The 20,908-nt window shown below is 36.4% G+C and overlaps 1 protein-coding gene across 1 annotated transcript in view; it reads right to left on the bottom strand.

The window, feature by feature from the left end:
- The window catches only part of PTPRR (protein tyrosine phosphatase receptor type R), a 242,339-nt gene that overhangs the window by 206,668 nt on the left and 14,763 nt on the right, over nucleotides 1–20,908 (bottom strand). The window contains exon 2 of the mRNA XM_045829311.1: nucleotides 8,910–9,199. Coding sequence (XP_045685267.1) covers nucleotides 8,910–9,199 — 290 coding nt within the window. The remainder of the gene's footprint in view (nucleotides 1–8,909; nucleotides 9,200–20,908) is intronic.

Below are 20,908 nucleotides of genomic sequence, written 5' to 3'. Positions count from 1 at the left end.
TGGAGAGTGTTGGGACGGGGCGTGTAAGGCATCCAGGGCATGCATGACTTCAGCGGGTGGACCCTGAGCACGCAAGCAGCAGCTGGCAGACCCAGCGAGGTGGGGATTGTGAAGCAAGGCACTGCACACAACCCAGGATCCCAGCGCTGGGAAATAGAGCTTTAGGACACTGATTTGAAAACACTCGTGGGGGTTGAGGTGCAGGGAGAGACTCCAAGCCTCACAGGAGAGGTCCTCGGAAAGTCCCATGGTGTGCACAAGTGCACTCACACAGGAATTGGCACCAGAGGGGTCCAGTTTGCTTGGGGGAAGTGGCAGAAGGGACTGAGGTCCCCAAGAGAGTGGAGCAAGCACCATTGTTCCCTCTTGGACCCTGTCCCCACATACAATGTCACAACCCAGCGACTGCCGTGCCTTGCCCTGGTGAACACCGAAGGCTCCACCCCCATATGTAAGAGGCACAACCAGACCAAAGAAAAAAAAGATGGCTCAAACAGAATTGGAAGCCCTGCAACCAGTACTTTTAAGTGACTAAGAGATAGCCAACCTATCAGATGCACAGTTCAAAGCACTGGTAATCAGGATGCTCACAGAATTGGTTGATTTTGGTCCCAAATTAGCTGAACAAATGAAGGCTACAATAAGAGAAATGAAGAAAAATGCACAGGGAACCAATAGTGATGGGAAGGAAACTAGGACTCAAAACAATAGAGTGGACCAGAAGGAAGAAAGAAACAACCAAACAGAAAAGAATGAAGAAATAAGAATTCAAAAAATGAGGAGAAGCTTAAGAACCTCCAGCACATGTTTAAACGTTCCAACATCTGAATTATAGGGGTACCGGCAGGAGAAGAGGAAGAGCAGCAAGTGGAAAACTTATCTGAACAAATAATAAAGGAGAACTTCCCCATTCTGGAAAAGGAAATAGACTTCCAGGAAGTCCAGGAAGCTCAGAGAGTCCCAAAGAAGTTGGACCCAAGGAGGAACACACCAAGGCACATCATAACTACATTAGCCAAGGTAAAAATGAAGGAGAGAATCCTAGAAGCAACAAGAGATAAGGAGACAGTAACCTACAAAGGAGTTCCCATCAGACTGTCAGCTAATTTCTCAAAAGAGACCTTATGCAAGAAGGGACTGGAAAGAAGTATTCCAAGTCATGAAAGGGAAGGACCTACATCCAAGATTGCTCTATCCAGCAAAGCTTTCATTTAGAATGGAAAGGCAGATAAAGTGCTTTTCAGATAAGGTCAAGTTCAAGGAGTTCATCATCACCAAGCCCTTATTTTATGAAATGTTAAAGGAATTTATCTAAGAAAAGGAAGATAAAAAACATGTATAGTAAAATGACAGCAAACTCACAATAATTAACAACCACACCTAAAACAAACACGAATAAACTAAGCAATCAACTAGAACAGGAACAGAACCACAGAAATGGAGAACACATAGAGGGTTAGCAACAGGGGAGTGGGAGGAGGGCAGAAGGGGAAAAGGTACAGAGAATAAGTAGCATAGATGGTAGGTAGAAAATAGATAGGGGGAGGTAAGAATAGTATGGGAAATGTAGAAGCTAAAGAACTTATGACACATGGACATGAACTGAAGGGGGGGAATGTGGGTGGGAGAGGGTGTGCAGGGGGGAGGGGAATGAAGGGGGGTAATTGGACAACTATAATAGCATAATCAATAAAATATATTTAAAAATAAATAAAAATTAAAAAAGTTGCTATATAAAGATAGTTAATGGTATGAAATGTGTCCATAATATAAACTAAGTAAAAAATATAAGAGTTTATGCATACAGATTCCATATTTTTATAAAACACAGTCTATACCATATTTATATATGACTAATAGATACATGTATTAAGATGACATTATAATGTAATAGTTAAGGCTTATTTTTGTTCCTCTTATTCCTTCTCTAGATTTTCAACAATTCTGAAATTCTATGAAATCTTGGAGAAAACTGTCTGTACCTAAATATATTCCATCTCCAATAAGTGTGTTAATTAATTAATTCAGTTCTTTTAAGACTTCAGTTATTTTAGTGCTGAGGCTAAATGATCCAAAACAAGCAGGTGTGACGAGTGGTCAGGTTTTGAAACTTCACATAGACATTGCCTGAGCTTGATCTCTAACGTTTCCAGCATGTGTTCAAACATCCTCCTCGCCTTAGGAGCTAGGAACAGAGAAAAGCAACAGATGGTGACAGTTACGACTGTCAGGATGCCAAGCTCAAGAATGGAATTTTGACTTCAAGACTATTTTCCAGGGGGGGGCAACAATATCTGGAGAATCTAAGCATAAAGCTTATCAAAATGCAAGGATTTAGGGTAAAAGAAAAGGTGGTTATATAAGCTCTTATAGTTCAACATGAAGCATTTAGGGTAAATTAAGAAAAAAACAAAAATTTAACCAAATTTCCAAAGTAGATTACAGAGCTTTTTTCTGGACTTTCTTAAAAGTAATATAGGATTTGACAGTATAATTCATTTTTTATTATTATGAATAATAAAGATCCATGGTCATCATGGATCTTTTGTCTTTTTCTCTCTGGCTCCAATGTTAACATCTAGCTATCAATGAGTGTATTTTCAGAAGAATAAAAATTAACATTACCATTAGCTTAAATAAAGTATAATTCATAAAGTTAAATTTTCTGTTGAAAAAATTTATAGCATTTTCTGAAAGCAAATCAAATGATTTATGGTTAAATGTAAAATGTTCGAGTTTTGAAGTCAGGCAAATTAGGATTTTAATCTGCCTGTCACCCTTATTATTAACAGTGTAACCTGGAGAAAGTTCCTGATTTGGAACCTTGATTTCCTTGTCTGTAAATTGGCATCTAATCATGAGTTTCTTTCAAGCTTGAAGGCTCTTTATTGATGTAGTTCCTCCTGCCATGACTATATATGATGACATTTCTGTACTATGGTTTCTGCACACAGTTACCTTTCCTGAATTTATAGGTAGAAGTACATAACAAGCAATAGCATAATCCAATGATTCCTCAACTTTCTTTGAAGATTGGGGTACATACTCTAAGGTAGCCCCCAATGGTCCCTGCCTTCTAGTATTCATTCCCTCTGTAGTCTCTGTCCCATAAATGCAGGCTAGACCTAGTGACTCATTGCTAATGAACAGAATCAAGTGTGAATGATGGTGTGTGACTTGGAGACTCAGTCATACAAGGCAGTCTAGTGTCTTTTTCTCTCTCTCTTCACATGCTCTGGGGGAAGCCATGTTGTGAGCAGCTCTGTGGAGATATCCACGTTTGAGGAACTGAAGCTTCCAGCTCATAGCCATGCCAGTGAACTTGGAAGTGAATCTTTCAGCTCAGTCAAGTATTCAGAGACTTTGACAGCTTGACTTCAGAAACCTCTGAGGCAGAACTACACAACTAATCTGCTCCCAAGTTCCTGCTCTTCATAAACTGCGTGACATAATACATATTTCTTGTTTGAAGATGCTAAATGTTGAGGTAATATGTTATGTGAAAACAGATAACTAATACACAGAACAAATACCAAACCACAAAGTTGGTAGGGTCTACAGGCAAAGTGCCACTTTCAAAGAAGACAAGTTTCTAGAATATTACCACATTTATTTGAAAATTAAAGAAAAAATTTGCTTGTTTTAACAAATGGATTGCCATATCAGGACATGGCAGAGATTTTTCTCCTAGGTTTTTACACTCATTCCCTCTAGGAACTTGGGACAAGTGTCTCAGACTGTATGGGAAGACATCCAGGTCACACCCTACATTATGGTACACTGTATTGTACATCCATTTAGCATTTTTAATTTGGTATTTACTATGACCCTGAATACCTTTGACATGTCATAATTCATAACTTCCCAAAAGCCTGCATTTGAATCACACTTTCTGTGAGTTATGCACCTGCTTCCCCTATAGCTCAAGCCATTCCTTTTGCTCCCCATCCCATATGCAGTTACCATAAAGAAGTATACAGGCTACAGTGCTTTTTGCAAAATTTAGACATTCTAGCAACATAATATCCTGGGTCCAACAGATTGCACTAAATCAGGGTCCTTCTCATTGGCAAATAGTTTAGATATCAGGACATTGCCCAAGCACCTTAATTTTCTCCTATGTCAGAATGAATTTGCCACTGCTGGAGAACTCAGACTATGACTTTTGTCACTCTTTTTGTACAAGAATCAAACTCCTGAAGCTAAGTGGTAAGTCCTCATTTTTTGAAGGGACTATTGTGTCTTGAAAACTGAAGTCTTAACAGTCTGCTTTATGGAACATGGCCTTCCCCACATTCTCCCAATGACAGAGGCTTGGTGGCATCTCTCTCCAGCTGACTCCAGCAGCACATTAATTCTACAGGGAAGAAAGGGTCACAAAGGGGCCTGGACCAGGATAGAGAGACATAAAAAATTTCATGAAAACAAACAAACAAACAAACAAACAAACAAAAAACCCAAATACTCTGGCTTTAGGTTACCTTAAGCTGCTATCTGGCATCCGTTCTTCCTTTGGGTGTTAACAATGTCACAGTTTTTATTCAGGTGACCTCTCCTACTATATACAGCTTATGGGTGTTTAGGGATGCTCTAGGGGTGAGGCATGCTGTTTAGGTTTTAGATAATTAGCCTAATTTTATCACTCGGCCACAAATTATTCAAGGATGAAGCAAATACTTCACTTAGACTGGTCTAGTCATAGGAATGCCCAGTATATTAATGAGACTGTGAAAGAGTCAGTTTTTCCCACTGAATAGGAGCCCACAAAGATGAAGCTCCAGGAGTTTTAGGAAACCAAGTTGAGATGAAGAGCACAGACCCGGTCTGAGAATGAAGTCACCCCAGAGGAAGCAGAATTGGGAGATCAATCCTTATTGATTATTTGAGCCCTTGATCCGATCATACCTATAGCTAGATAGGGTACAGAAATGTTACTTGAATCACAAAATTTTCTCTAGTTTGGATTACATTTCTTGTCACTTGTAAAACAATATTCCTAACTAATAAGTCTTTCCTGACATAGCAGAATTTTAGTGGATGCTATGCTGATTAAACCTGCCCTTTGAAACATTCACCACAAAAATACAAAATTATAATTAAACCAATTTCTCTATTGAAAAAAATGTCCAAAAATTATTTATAGACATGATATAATGCACTAAACAATACAAAACTTATTTACTGTGGCAAGGCAATGAGAAGGGTGGATTTTCAAAGCCCTTCAAATCATAGCTAGGAATTATCTCTTTCCCTGTAGGATGAAACTCAAAAGTTGGTCAACAGCAGAACCAAGCTGAGGTTCAAGGTGTAACAACCAGAGTTCAGGATGTAACTGAAAATCAGAGTTATTCAAAGTTTTTGGCTTTAGTTGTTATCTAAATCAACTATCTGATAAAAATATTTGCAAAAAAAGTTCTGTGTTGAAAAACAAGACAATGTCTGTCCGTGTGCTGAGCTGGGCAAGTGGTGAGCAAGACAAGAAGTGTTTGGACTCTAGCAATCTCACAAAGACCACCTCAACCTCCTGGAAACTCCCCATCACACTCTTATGTGCTCACAGAAGTCTTTCCATTGCCCTAAGAACAGACACTATACCATCTTTCTTCTCTTCCCTGCCTTCCTACCCCATTCCCCCTTCCTTCCCTCCCTCCTTTGCCCATCCCCTTCTCTTACTTTCCTTCTCCTCTTCCCCATATTCCTTTTCCTCCTTCTTCCTTCTCTTTATTTTATTTTCCTTTTCTCAATTCCATCCTCTGGAGTAAACCATTTATATTCCACCATTTATATTTCAAAGTCTTCCTAATCCCCAGTTTTCTCATATTTTTCCCAGATTGAAATACTCTTCATTTAACAATCTCTGCTGATCTTGCTGAACTGGAAAGACCTGCAGCTGCTTCCATTGTACCATTGACGATCCAGGGTTCCCTCCTTCCTGATGTTGTGGCCATGTGCCCTGATGAATATCTTGGAGGTCCAGTTATAAGAGCTACAAAGTTTCCAGCACACATTTGGTGAAAGCCATTGTTGTTGTTTTGGCTTCTATCACAGCACTGACCTTGAAGATATTCACCTTCCTTCTACATTGAATTTGTACAAAAATCTTATTAACAGCTTCTTAATTAAGCTTCAGGAGCACAGTTATCATTCTTTGGGATAAACATTTTAACTATGCTGTCCTCTCCTTGGAGTAAATAAACTATAGATTTTCCTAATTATAAAAGAAATATTCCTAATTATAAAATAAAAGGAAAAAATTCATTTGTACACAAATGCTCCTATTAAATGCTTTGTGGATACAATTAGGAATCAGAAAAGGAAGAGGGACATATGCATCTTTCATGTTCTGGTTAAATATCTCCTTCTAAAACTCACTATCTTAATGATGTCAGAAGTGAGAGAAAGAGAGAGAGAGAGAAAAAGAGAGAGAAATGTAAAAGTAAAAATGTTATCTCTCCCTCTGAGCTAGGAAGGTTTAGAAATCACATATATATTTTGGAGGTTGGAAATGGTTTTTTATTCCAGCTGGGAAAAGTCCCAATAATTTGCTTAATTTAAGAAATTATACTTATCATCATTGCTCATTTTTATAGAAAGTAATCAAAAAAATATTTTTTGGTACCATTGCAATATTCCTCAAGCAAAATATTATCTGTGATATATATATAAATATATATACATAAATATATATACATATATATTTATATTTATATACGTGTTTGTATACATACATACATATGTATACATGTTTATAATCATATGTATATATACATACATGTATGTATGTATATAAACACATACCCTCTAGTCACACAAGCACACATTAATTACTCCATCAAAGTCATTTAGTCACCAGAATATCTCCCTTTCATCATCTGCACTCCATTATTAAATGTCTTTTCTGGATAGATGAACCTTCAAACCAGCTGATACTTGACTGAATGTTGACCCTCTGTTTTTTTGAGTAAGCTGAACATTATTGATTTATTTCAAAATAATCCCACTTCCCAGGTTTTCCCACTAAATCACCATGTACATCAGTAATGTAAGTGGATTACAGGAAACATTAGCACTAGCAGTTGTTGCAAACTATCAAAGCCACAAATGGTTAGAACTTAGATCAAGAGAGGTTAAGGAAGGCTAATGCAGTGAAATAGCCTATCACCTCTTTGTAATCATCACCCAAAAGAAAAAACATAGCTTTTTCATGACTCTCCAAACCACAAATAAGCAAAAAGTGAAATGACATGCCAAAATTCCTTATTGATGCCTTTTATCCTCCATATAATTAAATGAACTAGACACTACATGACATTATAAGATAGGACAAAACTCTTGAACCATAATTTACAGTGACTTTAAGAGTTGATGACTATGGGTATATGATATTACTACAGGAAATATCTCCCATGGGCCCTAGCATTATCACAGGCATATCCAGATACAGCGACATCATCAACATCATATTTATCTTCACTGAATACATGGCTTTCACCTTCAGAACATCTGTTACTCATGTAAATGCAGAGAATTTGTTAATGTATTTCAAAAGGCAAATGACCCACATATTTTCTCTTAAGAGCTTATCTTGTGTTCTCAATTTATGTTATTTATTGAATTACTGACATTCCCTTCCAGACATTTCTCAAGCAAAAGCAGAGCCATTTCATTTGCCTCAATTTCTAGATATCTCAAATAAAGACTGGATCACAATAAATATTCAATGTATGCTAACTGGAAACATCAATAAATGGACTGTTGATTCTTAATATTAGTTAAAGTACCTATATGTAGCAGATAAAAAAATAAAGAAAAGGGAAAAAAGCTTGTTAAATGTCATTACATTTTGGTGCATAAAGAGATTGCCAAAATGCAAACATGTCTTCATTGAATTATCATGGCCTTAAAAGTCAACATATTTGATTATATTTTGGGGCATAAATGCAATAACAACCATTTAGTTAATGATTTGTAATTTTAATGTGGAGCCTCCTATAGTGGTTTTAAACTTGAAAGGGATGATTGATAGTCTAAATAGTGGATCGACCTCTGCATATATTGAAACTATGATATTTCCACACACTGGGAACCTCTGGCCTGGATTACATATCCTAAGAATACAAGGAATGGGACCTTTGTACCACCTTGACTAATAAGAACAGTGTTTATTCAGTGATATTAAGAATATTATCCACTAATTCCTCCCAAACGATTTTATTGACTTCAGTGACAGAAAACCACCCTCCACCTAATACACTTCTTCCCTTTCAGTGGGCTCTTCATTTCTTACAATTTCAGTCAAGTGAACAGAAGATCTTTAATAAGTATTATTTATTTATATAAAAATATTAAAGCATATCTGCTTAGAAGAGATTTTCATGGAAGAAAGGAGGCTCAGTGCAGGATATAATATGCCATACTTGTAAGGCCTTCCTAAAGCAAATTTTAATTCAAATATTTATTAAACACCTACTCTGTACCATGCACTGTGCTATGTACAGAGGATGTAGACAAGATTTCTTTCATTTTTAAATTGATTTTTAGAGAGAGAGGAAAAGGGAGAGGGAGAGAGAGAAACATTGATTTGTTGTTCAACTTATTTGTGCATTCATTGACTCATTCTTGTATGTGTCCTGACCAGGAATCAAACCTGCAATCTTGGCATATCAAGACAACACTCTATCTGAGTTACCTGGCCAGGGGCAGGCAAAATTTTTTATTTCATGGGCTCCTCAAATTCAAAGGTAAGTCAAAAGACAATAATCAAGTAACAAAAAGGAAATATTAGGGAATGAGAAGTGCTGTGGTAAAAATAAATATCACTGAAATCCAAAGATAATTATTCATCATTAGGTTTTTTTCAACATCAGCCACAAATGAATGCATCAGCATGAGTCAAGTGCAATACTTACTACCACTATTACATTTGCTGCTGGGATTGGAAGGTTTTCCACTTCGAGATCTTGACCAGCCGCAGCCAACAGATTGAGAGATGAATCATATGCAGGTCTAGGAAATGCTGAATTAACAATTGTGTGGTGTTTACTTATTTGAGCTTCAGAAGAGGAATGTTTATACATCTTTTGTGGAGCTATATCCAGGCTCTTCTCAATGTCTTGTGAATGGTGATAAAGGAATGCTGGCTTCCCACTCTTCTTATGATGAAGTGCCAAAAAGTGATCATTATTTCCTGAAAAGCATCCTGAAAGGGGGAAGAAACAGAAATAAAAATCAAAGACCTTATTTAGTAGTATGAGTAGAACTATCTGATATTGACAGTTGTTCATTTTAAGGGGCTTTAAAACTTGTGAAAGATTCAGATTAGTCTCCATTGTTTTCCCTTGCTTTGTTGTCCCCAACAAATAGAACACACTGATGACATGGTGGCATCACAGAAGTGAGTGTAGTTTTAAAAAGTCCTATTTAACAGATATGTTAATACCTCTTTTAGTTAGGAATTTCTTCCTTTGTCTAAACCCACAGTTTTAACACCCTGTTGGGCTTCTGTTCCAGTATATCTTATCTGTTCAAATGACAACCACTTATTTAAGCTTTCTTGCCCTTAATCAATAGAATTTCATATAATTCTTATTTAACATTTATTTTATTTGGGTTATATTATCATTATAAGTTTATGTATATAAAATTATATAAATAAATATATATAATTTATAAATATATATATATAATGCTTCTAGAGTATTTTAAGCTCACTGAGAGCAGAAATCTGAGCACACTAACCCATCCAGAAACCTTTATTTCTTCAACTATGTAACTATCCATTGAATTGAATAATTCTATTTGTCATTGGCCATAGGAGGAAATAGAAAACATATGCATATTAGTAAAAAATTATCACTAATTCAAACAACAATTAGAAAAGCAAACATACATTCTTTTATATAACATAAGCAGGATGAGCAGATCACAATGTAGTAATGCCCCCAACACAGTGCGTAGGAACTGTAGGTACCCCAGATTTTCCCTTGATAGGCTTAAGGCAACAAAAAGCTGTACAAATCCTGTTTATAGATAATTACTCTCCTGGCAGAATCTCAGACAGACTGAAGTATGTGGCTCTAGGACACAGGTCATTTTTCCCTTGCATACCACCAGAGCAGAACCTTCCTTTCATACAGTCAAATCTTAGTCTGCTTGTTTCTGGTAAACTTTGCTAGCCTCACACTGATGACTCCCTGAGACCCTGTCCCAACACAAAGGCATACGAGCACCCAGTGGGTGGCAACTTCAGTTGGTATACCTGGGGACATTTGCTAAGTGGCCTCAGACCCAGCACTGGCACCAAGTTAGAACCTATATCAGTCTGGTGAACTCCACTTGCCCCTACCTGGTGACTCACTGTGAATACACCTAGTGCTGGTTGAACACAACCAGCGGCTCATTTAGTGACTAAGCCTAATAGGCAGCCAGCAGGTAAAGGAAGGTTAGGTGAATTTGGGGGCATCTTGGGACTTTTGTTGACCTGAACCTGGGTCTAGTACTGTTAAAAGCTAGGTTTGGTGCACAGCTTGGTCTTTCCTACACACACCCAGTCTCAGCAGAGGAAGCCACAACTATAGATCACTTGTAACTACAGTCAGGTTGCCCTGGACCAGTCGCATGCCACATATGACATTGGTATGCACCACAGCCTCTCCCAAAAGGCCCAGGACCAAAAAACTCAGTGATCAGCTTCAGACAACATCAGAGCAGGATCCAATTAGCTTCATAAGCTGAATATCCAAAAGGAGATCTCTTCAGGCACCAGATCCTGCTGAGGTAAATTTTGCCTCATGTGGTAAGCACCTGTACAGCAGCTTGCAGGCTGTGGTTGGGGTAGAGCTTCATAGTCAGTCAGCCTGAGGATCAATCTCACACATGAATGGGGCAATAGAAAACTAGACTCAATTACAACACAAGAGCCCACATAACCCATACAAGGACTATTCTTGGGGCACCCAGCACATGAGATCAAGAAGACTGCACCCCTGCACCCTACAGGTCACCTACTACATTAGATCACCTAACAAAACTGGGAGTCATAGCAGATCTCTCTAATATACAGAAACAAATGCAAAGAGATAGTCAAAATGGGGAGACAAAAAACATCCACCAAATGAAAGAGCAGGAGAAATCTTCAGAAAAAGAGCTAAATGAAATGGAGGCAAGCAATTTATCAAATACAGAATTTAAAAATATGGTCATAAGAATATAGTTAGTGAAAAAAACATAGAAAGCATTGAAAATAACCAGTTAGAAATGAAGACTACAGTATTGGAAATAAGAATACACTAGAAGGAATAAGAAATAGGTTGGATGATGCAGAGGATCAAATCACTGATTTGGAAGAAAAGGTAGGAAAAATACACCCAATCAGAGCAGCAAAAAGAAAAAAGAATTAACAAAAATTATGATAGTTTAAAGGACCTGTGGGATAATATGAAGCATAACAACATCTGCATGATAAGGATACCAGAAGGATAAGAGAGAAAGTGAGGGATCAAGAACATATTTGGAGACATCATTAATGAAAACTTCCAAAACCCGGTGAAGGAAAAAGACACAGAAGTTCGGGAAGTGCAAGAGTTGCAAAACAGAGTTGTGACCTCCAAAGAGGCCCACACCATAATTAAAACAGCAAAGGGTAAAGACAAAGAGAGAATCATAAAAGCAACAAGAAAAAAGCAGTTAGCTAAGAACAGGGGAGTTCCCATTACACTGTCGTCTGATTTTTCAACAGAAACATTTCAGGCCAGAAGGAATTGTTGTAAAATATTCAAAGCCATGAAAACCAAGGACCTAAAATGAAGACTACTTTTACTTAACAAAGCTATCATTTAAAATTGAAGAGAAATAGAGAGCTTTCCAGAGAAGAAAAAGGTAGAAGAGGTTACCACCAAACTGTATTACAAAAATGTTAAGAGTCTTCCTTAAGAAGGAAGAGGAGGAGGAGCAAGAGTTAGAGGAGGAAGAATAGGAACAGAGGAACATAGTTAAAAGAATAAAATGGCAATAAATACATACCTATCAATAATCATATTAAGTATAAATGGCTTAAATACTCCAGTCAAATGATAGGGTAGCAGAATGGATAAGAAAACAAGACCCATATATCCAATGTCATCCAGAAAGTATCCAGCCATGTAATATGAAATCTAGAGACACTTAATGAAGAAGATACAAGATAAAAGAAACATTATACATAGGACAATGATGTCTCAGTTCCCTTCAAAGTAGGCACCTTGGGACCTCACACAGTCCTCCCAATTGCCATCAGCTGCCCCTTTCCTATTTCCCTGAATCTCATCAATGTTCTGAAATCTCTCCCATGTCAAAGGGATTTTAGTTTTGTGGAAAGCCAGAAGTAGTAGGGTACCAAATCTGGGCTGTAGGGAGGCTGAGTCACCTGGGTGATTCAATGTTTCGTCAAAAATCTCTGCATGAGATGTGATGCATGAGCAGGCATGTTGTCATAATGAAACTGCCAATCATCAGTTACCCATAACTACTACCTTCTGAATCATCTGAATAGTTCCACAGAGGAATGTTAAAGCTTAACACAAAATTTGATGCAGATTCATTGTTCTACTCACTCAGTCATTTGAATGCAATGGCCACACAGTACACATGTTCACTCAATGGTGTCTACCATCCCCACTGACTAGTACAGAAGTTGTCATTGTTCACTCATGTGCATTCCAGTCTACTCTATTTGGCTACCAGGTTACACTGATGTCATGCAAATCATTCTTGTTATAGTAACAATGGCTGGACTTTTCCCAGATGGGTTATATGCTGTCTACAAAAGACCCACCTCAAAATGAAAGATATACACAGACTAAAAGTAAAGAGATGAAAAAAGATCTTTCATTCAAATGGAGAGGGAAAAAAAGAGACAAAGAAGGACACCACGTAATGATGAAAGGAACAATTTAAAAAGGATTTAACCCTTATAAACATTTTTTGCACCCAACATAGGAGTACCTAAATATGCAAAGCAAATCTTGATGTATGTAAAGGGAGAGATCGACAGCAATACAGTCATAGTAGGGAATTTTAACACACCATTGACATTAATAGATAGATCTTTCAAAAATAAAATCAACAAGGGACTGATGGCCTTGTATGACACACTAGGTCAGATGGATTTATTTGATATCTTCAGAGCATTTCACCTCAAAGCAGCAGAATATACATTCTTTTCAAGTGTGCCTGGCACATTTTCTAGGATTGACCACATTTTAGGACATGAAATAAGTTTTGATAAACTTAAGAAGATTGAAATCATAACAAATATCTTCTGGACCATAATGGTATAAAACTAGAAATCAATCACAAGAAAAAAACTAAAAAACACACAAAAACATGGAGGCTAAATAACATGTTATTAAAGAATGAATGGGTTAACAATGAGATTAAGGAAGAAATCGAAAGATATTTTGAAACAAGTGAACATGAGAACACAACAACCCAAGATGTATGGCATACAGCAAAAGCAGTTCTAAGAGAAAAATTCATAGCATTATAGACCTATCTCAAGAAACAAGAAAAATCTAAAAAAAAACCCCTAAACTAAATTTATACTTACATGATTGAAAAAGAACAACAAATATAGCCCAAAGTGATTAGAAGGAAGGAAATAATAAGGATCAGAGCAGGAATAAACAAAATAGAGTCTAAAAAATACAAAAGAGCAATGAAACTAGGAGGTGGTTCTTTGAAAAGATAAACAAGATTAACAACCTTTAATGAGACTCATCAAAAAAAAAAAAAGGTAGAGAGAGGGCCCAATTAAGTTAAGTCAGAAATGAAAGAGGAGACGTAACAACTGACACCACAGAAAAACAAAGGATTGTAAGAAAATGTTATGAACAACTACATGAAACAAATTGGACAATTTGTGCAAAATGGATAAATTCCTATATAATACAGTCATCTAAAACTAAATCAGGAAGAATAAGAGATTCTGAACAGACAGATTATGACTAATGAAACAGAGGCAGTAGTCAAAAACTTCCAACAAGCAAAAGTCCTAGACAGGATGGCTTCATGGGTGAGTTTTCCCCCAAAAAACAAAGAAAAACAAACACGTCTTCCTCTCAAAGTATTCCAAAAAATTTCAGAGGAGGGAAGACTCTCAAGCTCATCCTACAAGGCCAGCCTTATTTTAATTCCAAAACCAGATAAAGACACTACAAAGAAAGAAAATTATAGGTCAATATCCCTGATGAACATAGATGCTAAAATCCTCAACAAAATATTAGCAAGCCAGATCCAGCAACATGTGAGAAAGATCATACGCCATGATCAAGTGTGAATTATTCTAGAGATGCAAGGTTGGTATAATGTATGCAAATCAATAAATGTGATAGGTCACATAAACAGCATGAAGGATAAAAATCATGTGATCATATTAATACATGCAGAAAAAGCATTTTATAAAATCCAGCACCGATTTATGATAAAAACTTTCAGCAAAGTGGGGATAAAAAGAATATAGCTCAATATAATAAAGGCCATATATGACAAACACACAGCCAACATCATACTCAATGGGCAAATAAAAGTGTTTCTCTTAAGACTGGAAACAAGACAAGGAGGTCTGCTTCCATACTCTTACTCAACATAGTAGTAGAAGTCTTAGCCATAGCAATCAGACAAGAAGAAGAAATAAAAGGCATTCAAATTGGAAAGGAAAAAGCAAAGCTGTCACTATTTGTTGATGATAGGGTACTATATATAAAGAACCCTAAAGATTCCACTAAGAAACCACTAGACTTGATAAATTAATTCAGTAAAGTAGCAGGATACAAAATTAATTCCAGAAATCAGTTACATTTTTATACACCAATAATGAACTATAAGAAAGAGAAACTAAGAAAACAATCCCATTCACAAGTGCATCAGAAAACAATAAAATACGTAAGAATAAATTTAACCAAGGATGTAAAAGACCTATACTCAGCAAATTATAAGACAAAGAAGAAAGAAACCAAGGAAGATACAAATAAGTGGAAGCATATACTGTGGTCAAGGATAGGAAGAATTGACATCATTAAAGCAATGATGTTAATCTCAAAAGTAATCTATAGATTCAATATAATTTCTATCAAGATACCAATGATGTATTTCATAGAACTAGGACAAATATTCCAAAAATTTATATGCAACCACAAAAGACCCTCAATAACCATAGCAATCTTGAGAAAGAAGAACAAAGTTGAATATCAAACTGTTACAAGGCCACAGTAATCAAAATAGCAAAGAACTATCATAAAAACAGACAGAGATCAATGGAACAAAATAGAAAGCCCAGAAACAAACCCATGCCTTTATAGTCTATTAATATTTGACACAGAAGGCAAAAACATACAATGAAGATAAACTATTCAATAAATGATATGGGGAAAGTTGGATAGATAGGTGCAAAAAAATGAACCTAGATCACATTCTTTCACCACACACAAGAATAAGCTCAAAGTGAATTAAAGACTTAAATGTTAGCTTCGAAACCTTAAAAATCTTAGAAGAAAACACAGGCAGTGAGACTTTGGGCATTTCCCATAGCAGTATTTTTTTTTCTAAGATATCACCTCAGGCAAGGAAAACAAAACAAAAAAACAAATGGGACTACATCAAACTAAAAAGTTTTAAACAGTGAAGGAAAACATCAACAAAATTAAAAAACAACCCACTGAATAGAAGGAACATATTCACTGATATATTTATTTGATGAGGGCTTAATATCCCAAATGAGTAAGGAATAAAACTCAACACAAAAAATCCCCCAAATAATCCAATTAAGAAATGGGCAAATGAGTCCTGCCTGATATGGCTCAGTGGTTGAGTGCTGACCTGTGAATCAAGGGGTCACCAGTTCAATTCCTGGTCTAGAGCACATGACTATGTTGTGGGCCCAGTCTCCAGTGGGGAGCGCATGAGAGCCAACCACACATTGATCTTTCTCTCCCTCTCTTTCTCCCTTCCTTCTCCTCTCTAAAAAATAAATAAATAAAATCTTTAAAAAAAAGAAATGGGCAAAGGACCTGAATAAACACATTTCCAAAGATGACCTACAGATGATCAATATAAATATGAAAGGATACTCAACATCACTAATCATCAGAGAAATGCAAATTAAAACCACAGTGACATATCTCCTCACAGTTGTCAGAATGTCTATCATCAATAAATCAACAAACAAGTATTATTGAGTGTGTAGAGAAAGGGGAACCCTCATGTACTATTGGTGGGAATGCAGGTTGGTGTGGCCACTGTGGAAAGCAGTATGGAGTTAACTTACAAAATTAAAAACAGGACTGCCATATGACCTAGCGATTCCACTTCTGGGAATATATCCAAAGAAACCCAAAACACTAATGTGAAAGAATATATGCAGCCCTATATTCATTGTAGCATCATTTACAAAAGCCAAGATTTAGAAGCAGCCCAAGTGCCCATCAGTAGATGAATGGATAGAAAAGCTGTGGTACACTTGTGCAATGGAATAGTACTCAGCTATAAAAAAAGAAGGAAGTCTTACCTTTTGCAACAACATGGATGGACCTGTACAGTATCATGCTAAGTGAAATAAGCCAGTCAGAAAGACTGGTATGATATGATTTCACTAATATGGGGAATCTAATGAACTAAATAAACAAACAAAGTGAAGAGAGAATCATGAATATAGAGAACAGGCTGAGAGCTGTCAGAGGGGAGGGGCTTAGGAGCTGAATGAGAAGGGTGAAGGGATTGGACAACGAAAAAAAAAAGACTCATGGACACAGGCAACTGTATGGTAAATGCCAGCAGGAAAGGGAGTGGGGAAGGGTCAAAGAGGGTAAAAGGGGGATAAATGGTGATTGAAGGAGGTTTGACTTGGGGTGGTAAACATACCTCACAATATACAGATAATGAATTGGTGAACTGTGTATCTGAAACTTATATAATTTTATTAAGCAATGTCTCCCCAATAAATTCTATTAAAAATGGGCTTAAGACTTAAAAATACTCTATCAAAGACAATACATACATGGCAAATAATCACATAACATTTCCCCAATCTTATTATCCAGTAAAGAAATGCATATTATAATTGTTATATGATGCCACTATAAACCTCTAAGAATTGGTAAAATAAAAAATGATCACAATATGCAGTGCTGGAGAGGCTCTAGAGCAACAGAAAGTCATACCTTGCTGATGGGAATGCAAAATGGCAAAAGCACTATGGGAAATAGTTTGGCAGTTTCTTAAAGTTAAAAATATACTTATCATGTGATCCAGCAATTTTATTTCTGTGCACTTACCACAGAGAAACAAAAGCTTATAATCACACAAAAATTTGTAAGCAAATTTTTGTTTCTCCAAATGGAAACAACTCAAATGTCCAATAAGTGAATGGGTAAACAAACTGTGATACATCTGTACAATTGAATATTACTCATCAATAAAAAGGAATGAACTATCGGTCCACATTATCAACTTGGATGAATCTCAAAGGCATTAGGCTGAATGAAATAAGACAGTTAAAAAGTCACATACTATATGATTGCATTTATATGTTATTCTCAGGAAGATCAAAATTATAGTGATGCAGGATAGAAAAATGGTTATTAGAGGTTAGGGTTTAGGGGCCAGTGATATAGTGTGAAGGAGTTTTTTCCTAGTTATCAAACTTTTCTGTATTGTGATAGTAGTTGTTATACAAATCTATACATATGTTAAAATTCACAGAACTATGAACCAAAAAGTCAATAGATTATATTATATTATGTTTTATAAGCTATTTTTTCACTCAGAAGTATATCAACGCATCTTTTCTCATCACTTAATGTAAATATCATTAAAAATTGTTGATAAACTTACATAAAATAGGTTCAGTGTGTGTGTGTGTGTGTGTGTGTGTGTGTGTGTGTAAGAAAGCTAGATCTAATTGGATTGAGGAGTGAGTGGGAGATAAAGGAGAAAACCTATGAACAACTCCTACGACAAGTTTGGGTGTGATAAGAGAGTGACAGTGTGTTATCAGGGTGGGAAGGTAGGGCTGAGGGAATTGTTCTTTCTAATATAGGAGAGATCTGAGTACATTTAATCAATAAAAGGAAGAAGATGTCTGAGAAGCAGTGGTTAAAAACATAGGGGAGAACAAGTGGGATAATCATTAGACTGAGCTCCACAGGAGATCAGAGGAGGTGGGATCCAGAGCATGGGCAGGACGATTGCTCTTGGATTGGAGATTAAAGGGAGGTATTTCTTATAATATTGAGATAGAGTATGTGTTGAAATGTTTGTAAGGGCTACAGGGACTATCAAAGAGAGAGTAAGACTACCCCCAATGGATTTATAGCTTACAACTGGCAGAGACCATCTTGATCCAACATGCCAACTAATTTCACCTTATGGTGACCCTGTGGCCTCATTGTACTCTCTTTGTAATACATGATTGGAAATAGGAAGTCCACTACAGTTCACAAAACGGCCCATGGAGATTTTTCTGGAGAAGTCTCCATCCCTACCCCTTATTGTATGGCCTGCCCCTGGATTAAATGAGCCTCAATAAAAGAAGTAAATGCCACCAAGGAGGTGCTGTTCTGTCTGTGGAGTTGCCCACTCTATTTCACTTCTTCACTTAAAACTTCATGCTGGTTCATGTTCGATTTTTTTCCTGCGCAGAGCTAAGAACACAGAGTGGGTTGTGGACCTTGGGGCTCCAGGACCCTTGATGCGCCTCCATCAATATGGAGGAAGAGAGGAGACTGAGAATATTAATGGGTTTGGTGGTGGAAGTTGAACAAGTTATCTTCTGATGTTTTCTGCTTTCTCTGTGTAGAAGGGGATGAAGTCATTTCATAAGAGAAAGAGGACAAGGGAGAAAAGATTGGGGGGTTAAGGAGAACAAAGAATTAAAAGAGTTCTTGTAAAGACTGAGGAAAAATGTAGATATGAGATGTCTAGTAGGATTCACCATTTTCATTAAGAGTTCACTGACAATTTTCTCCACCTGTAGGGGATAAAGTGTATCTCAGAATGTTTAGTAAATAGCTTGTCAAATATACTCATCTGCATTTAAAATACAAGTACTTAGTATTTACAAGTACTTAAAATACAAGTACTCTTATCATAGAAGCAACATTTACATGGGAATAAAGTTTTGGTGGTCACAAGATTCCACAGTTGAAATTTCATTCTGGGTAAAATCTTGATAATCTCTGAAGAAATCTTTAACAAAGGAAAGAGAACTGTGTAAAATTGCAACGTTAAGTTAGAGTGCATTATGATTTGTATTTCAAATTAAGTTAAGGTAATTCCTGGATGCACGAGTAGAAGAGTCCTATATACTCACTCAGAATAAATCCTTGTATTGCAAGTGTTTAACTCAGTTTTAGTAATTTGTAAAAGGAACAAAAGTATGAAACAGTAGTCTCTGAAGACCTGAAAAAGTGAACAGTCAAAAAAAGCAACTGATCATTTTGTAAAGGGACAACCATTGTTTTTTAAACATTGCCGACAACTTCTTTTCAAGAAAGGAGAATAAATGGATAACATCGGAAATGCTGAGGCTTTCATTTGACTTGTAAATGCCTCTCAGATAAAGTTAAAAATACACAGTGAAAATTTATATACAAAATGCCTATTGATATATTGTGAAAGGAAAGAAACATACCTCTCAAAAAAGCAATGAATTAAGAGGTGAGGGACCTAGATTCTCGTTTCAGTCACCTCCCCCACCATTCTGTGCTTGTGGATGTGAACTTGAGCCACTCTCTTCTTCATTGTGGAGCCTTAGCTTTATTCATGAAAAAATGAAGATTTCTCTTATGTATGTATGACCGGATTAGAAATGCATTTCAGAGAAAAGGAACCCCAATTCACTTAGGTTTCACATGGTGCCAGTTTTTTTCTAAAAAGACAAGTTTTTCTATAAGTACAATAAAAGACCCTTTCGGAACTTCCAGGAGCAGGGATTTCCAGCAGTGATATGCTTGCATGTAAGGAAGCTAGTATTAAAATTATTCTTCCAGTTTTTCTGTATCTTTTGGTATCACTCACCCAAGGGGTCCCGATAGTACTAATTTGCAGTTAAAAGTGCCCACAGCAATAACACAAAGTCTTTCAGATGAACACGACAGCCTTCCCAAGATGTCACAAACGACATCTGTTAGCATCACCTCCCAGACACAACTTACTCACTCCTAATCTTAACAGAAATTGCACCAATGTTTTTTTTTAAAGTCTATTATGGCTCTATCTATATAGAGCCAGTTTTATAAAATTGAATTTATGTGTCTTAATTATGTTCTAATGTATATGTATGCACTTGAATGTGCACCCAGCTGTTTTATATCATGACACCAAACAAGCAATTTGACAAAAAATTCATCTTCAAACCAGCTATTTTGTCATTAAAAAGTTAAAAATAACAAAATAAAATGAGGGTCTCTATAGGATAACAATGATTGAATTTACAGAAATTGTAAACCATCATGGCCCTTCCTTAAAAAATCTTGCATAAGCTTATACTGAAAGAACATCTTCTTCAAGGAATATTTTCCCTAAAATCTAGTTTATGCACTGGTCACTAGGACATGAAAACATAACCCCATGAGGAGGTGCTGTGATTTTCTAGTACTATTTAAATGCTCCACACTTTGGCCAATGATATGTCTAGTATATCTATAATAAAAATAAAAAATCAACACCAAAGTAATTAGTCTATTTTCGTACAGCTGACTCTATTTTCCTCCATATAGGAGAGGACCTGAATCCTACAAGAATAAGAAATAATTTTAATTAAGGAATCTTGTAAACTTTTCCATCATGTTCTTTGATATTAACACTCCAATTTTCCAAATATTCCATTAGAAAATGTGGCTTCTACTCTCGTTTGCAGCCAAATGGGACTACTCTA

Source organism: Phyllostomus hastatus, unplaced genomic scaffold (genome assembly GCF_019186645.2).
Source record: "Phyllostomus hastatus isolate PE091 unplaced genomic scaffold, TTU_PhHast_1.1 phas_scaffold_93, whole genome shotgun sequence".
NCBI classification, from domain to species: Eukaryota; Metazoa; Chordata; class Mammalia; order Chiroptera; family Phyllostomidae; genus Phyllostomus; species Phyllostomus hastatus.
Note: the sequence above shows the minus strand (reverse complement) of the source record. Positions and strands in the feature narration are given on the sequence as shown.